Raw genomic sequence first — 4,155 nt, 5'->3', positions numbered from 1 at the left:
CAGAGCAAAGCCCCAGGTCCCCTAGTCTGGTTCTCATAGTTCGAGGCCCCAGGGCTGTGTCTAGGGCAGGAAGGTTACTGTTGGGGATACCCCACTGCCCCCTTAGCCTCACTCTGTCTCCACCACCTGTGCTGGGCCCTGGACACTTGTGACTCTTCCCCAGTTCTCAGTCCCAGTGCCTGGAGGCTCCCAGAGAACCAGTCAGCATCACTGCCTGCCCAGATAAGTCTCCACCCACCAGCCTGGAGTCAGAAGCTCCCCAGACCCCAGCAGTGCTGGTCATGGGGCCCCCAACCTCCTCCTGCTGCTTCTCTCCAGGGCTCTGACCCAGACAGACACCTGGGCTGGTGAGAGCAGGGTGGAGGGAAAAGGTTTCTGCAGAGGAAGCTGCTGCCTTAGGCCCCGCTGTCACCCCCGTGGCCCCCTCAGTCCTGGTCCCTTTCTGTCCCCCCACCCTGCCTCCTCCTTTTGTCCCCCTGAGTCTTGCCCCTTCTGGACCCGATGCCCATGTTCAGTCTCTGGAGCTCCCTCCCTCCTGGACACTTTCTCCCCTGCCCCATCTCCCCGGGACTCAGGACCTGCCCAGGGGGGAGGGTCCGCCGGCTTCACCCCTCCCCGGCCCCAGGCTCCCCCTCTTTGAGGCTTTTAGAAATGGTGATGTCCCGCCCGGCCTCGGGGAGCCCCGGTACCTCGCGGGGGACTACGTGGACGACACGCAGTTCGGGTTCGACAGCGACTCCCCGGGCCAGAGCGCGGAGCCGCGGCCCCCTGGGCGGGCGGTCGGACGAGGAGACGCGGCTCCGCAGACACTCGGCGCGGAGGCTCCAAGCGCTCCTGGAGGCCCCGCGCGGCCGCCGCAGCCAGAGCCCGGCCGGGGAGCAGCGCTGGCCTGGGCGGGTCACCGCTCCAGCCCCACCCCCACCCCCCACCCCCGCCCCTAGTCTCGGGGCCCCGTGACCCCCGAGGCCGTGGCCCCTGCCAGGCCCCTTGACCAGGGAAGAGCCCGCGGGACTTTCACCCTTTAGGTTTTTTTTTTTTTAACCAAAGAGTAATGTGTTTATTTCACTTGAATTCTTAAAAATACCTTTTTTTGTCAGTTGACACATAAAATGTCCTAATATAAAAAATTTCATTAAAAAATGAAAGCATGAAAAAACAGGCCCAAAATGTTAAGATTTTATTTACAAAGCTTCTTCGTTGTACAGAAAGTAAAAATGCTGTTACAACTTCAGCATAACTGGTAGTCACAGATGGTGATTCACCAATCACAGCTGTCCCCGCTACAGCAAGTCTTACACGAAAACCTAACAACGCTTACAATTTTGTTGGGGTGAAGTCTCCAAGCTTGGTGGTGGATTTCCAAGAGGGACTCAATGGAGGGCGGAATGTCACAGGAACTGTTCTTTGGCTCTTTGGGTGGGTGGGTGTCCTGGGGTTTGTGTCACAGCTACCTGTTTTTTTTTTAAACATCTACCAAATCCTTATGCGCAGTCCAACCAATACTGAACAGTTCGCTCTTTTTTTTTTTAAGTTTATTTGGGTTTTAATCATCTTCTCCTTCATCATCTGTTTCCCGCTTTCTTTTTTCTCCTTTTCCGCTCTCTTCCTCCTCTTCATCCTCATCCTCATCCTCGTCATCTTCATCTTCATCAGCTTCTCCATCCTGTCCAACATCTCCTTCCTCCCCACTGACTTCGTCTTCGTCCTCGTCTTCGTCCCCTTCTACATCTTCATCCTCATCCTCATCCTCTTCATCAACACACTCTTCCTCCTCACCATCCGCATCTTCCTCCTCCTCTGCATCTTCTCCTTCTCCATCCTCCTCCTCTTCATCCACACCATCCACCTCAGCATCTGAGCCGGAGGCTTCTCCATCCTCTTGGTCACAGCCGTCCAGACAGGTCAGCCGAGGCAGAAGCTTGAAAACACCCTCTCGGTGGTCATTCAGGTCAGTGACCTCACAGTTACACAGATCCAGGCTTTTCAGACATTCCAACCTTTTCAAAGGTTCCAAGGTGCTGGTGTCTTTCAGTTTATTTCCACTTAAGTTAAGATGTTTGAGATTTGGAAGTTTTTCTGCTAACATGTCCAGAACGCCGAAGATTCTATTGTCACTCAGCTCAAGCTTTTTCAATTTAGGTAGTTTGGGGAGATTTGAGACTGAAATCCAGCCTACACTTATCAAACTGAGGAACTCTAAGTTCACAGATTCATCTGCCAGGCCCTCAATGTTCCCGTCATTTGCTTTGCAATTGTCCAGGACAAGTTCTCGAACCGCGGCCGGGGTCCGGTTCCTTGGCTCTAGGTGGATCCTCCTCTTCATTTCCACGATTCCCTCTTCCCCGCTCTTCAAACTTCACTTTCCACGGCAGAGGCGGAGCGGGGAGAGGCTCCCGGCCCGCGCGGCGAGGGCCGTCGGGAGGGGTCTGCTCGCGGCAGCGGCAGGCGGCGCGGTCCCGGGCGGCGGGCGGCGGGCGGCGGGCGGCGGGCGGCGGGCGGCGGGCGGCGGGCGGCGGGCGGCGGGCGGCGGGCGGCGGGCGGCGGGCGGCGGGCGGCGGGCGGCGGGCGGCGGGCGGCGGGCGGCGGGCGGAGCCCCAGGAGCCAAGTTACTCGCGGGAGCGGAGAGAAACCATGGAGGGAAAAAGCACCCTTTAGGTTTTATTTAAGTTTAGGATTATTCAGGGCGGGAGATCGGGTGCGGGCGGGAGACCACGGGGTTACTGAAGGGCGGGGCTGAAGAGGGGAAGCGGGGCTTTGGTCTCCCTGAGGCGCACACCCCGCAGGGAAGTGGAATCATGGTGAGAAAGCGCCCCCTGCTGGCCAGAGAGGGAGCTGTCGGCCACGTTTTCAAGCTCTGGGATGAAGACTGGCCCAGAGGCTCCTACTTTTTCTGAAGGACAGTTAAGGAATCCAGTTTCTCCTAAGAAAGAAGGGACACCACCCCTGAAATCTCCCTTCACTTTTGGCCGGCAGCCATCTTAGGGACAATGAGTTTCTCTCTCGAGATCCTGTTTTTTGGTCAGAGAGCATTTTTGGAGCTCTCACTCCTGCCTGTCTGTGTCATCACCCTCCACCCAAGTCAGTAACAAAATGCTTAGAGACCTGCATCCCTCCCTGGGCTCTCACCTGCTATCCCGGACTCCCAGACCAGGCTGGTTTCTGGGGTTTGTGCTTCCTCCCTCCAAGCATATTGTTCTGTCCACTGGAGGATGGTCACATGAGGCTGCTTCAGTGTCCATGCAGGAAACACAAAGCATGAAATTTCCGGTTCTTCCCACTCAGGCCCCCAATCGCCATATGTGACCCATCACCCCATCTCTGAGCATGAGGTCACCCTGAGTTGCTGAGCCCTGGGCTTCTACCCTACGGACATCACCTTGACCTGGCAGCGAGGTGGGGAGGACCTGACCCAGGAGACAGAGCTGGTAGAGACCAGGCCTGGGGGAGATGGAACCTTTCAGAAGTGGGCGGCTGTGGAGGTGCCTTCTGGAGAGGAGCAGAGATACACGTGCCATGTGCAGCATGAGGGGCTGATAGCACCCTGAGTTCTGAGATGGGGTAAGGAGGGAGATGTGGGCACGTGGCTGACTCAGGGGCATCAGAAGCCCTTCTGGAGACCTTCAGAAGGTCAGACTGAGGCCTCAGGTTCAGGGTCTGACCTTCCCTTCCCTTCCAGTGCCACCTCCTCAGTTCTCCATCCTTGCCGTGGTCCTCATTTCCGGCTCGGTTTTCTTTGGAGGTGTGCTCATTGCACACAAGGTGGCTTCATGTGTGAAGGGAAAGAAGAAGTGCTCAGGTAGGGAAGGGAGTGGGGGATCTTGTCCACTGAGGACTTTCAGGTCCCAGGGAGAACTTGCCCTGCCTGGATCCTGTAAAAGGTTCTGGGTGATCTCAAGGGTTCCACAGACCTACTTTGGAAATGCTTTTCTCAGTGAACCAGGGGGAGTCTCCCAAGTGTTCTCTGCCTTTGTCTCTTATTGAGCTCCCAGAATCCATCTCCTTGGTTTGGATGTCCTATTTCCGAAGTTTTTCTTAGAGCTTTGCCCCTGGATGCCTGGAAGAGAACTCATTCCTCAGAGATGATGAGAGAGAGTCCTTGGTCTGAGAAGGGAGGTGGAGAGACAGGTGCTTCCCTTTGGAACTGAGACTGTTTGT

At 56.4% G+C, this 4,155-nt stretch overlaps 1 protein-coding gene across 1 annotated transcript; it reads right to left on the bottom strand.

Moving 5' to 3' along the window:
• Nucleotides 1-1,352: 1,352 nt before the first annotated feature.
• LOC311188087 (acidic leucine-rich nuclear phosphoprotein 32 family member B-like) lies at nucleotides 1,353-2,323 on the bottom strand (the record flags this gene model as incomplete). Its single annotated transcript, XM_084259852.1, has 1 exon — nucleotides 1,353-2,323. The coding sequence occupies one exon, from the start codon at nucleotides 2,321-2,323 to the stop codon at nucleotides 1,544-1,546; it is 780 nt and encodes a 259-aa protein (XP_084115978.1). The 3' UTR covers nucleotides 1,353-1,543.
• Nucleotides 2,324-4,155: the final 1,832 nt, after the last annotated feature.

This window comes from Talpa europaea, assembly GCF_964194135.1.
Source record: "Talpa europaea genome assembly, contig: HAP1_SCAFFOLD_175, whole genome shotgun sequence".
NCBI lineage: Eukaryota > Metazoa > Chordata > Mammalia > Eulipotyphla > Talpidae > Talpa > Talpa europaea.
The sequence above is the reverse complement of the archived record's forward strand: the minus strand, read 5'-3'. Positions and strand labels throughout refer to the sequence as shown.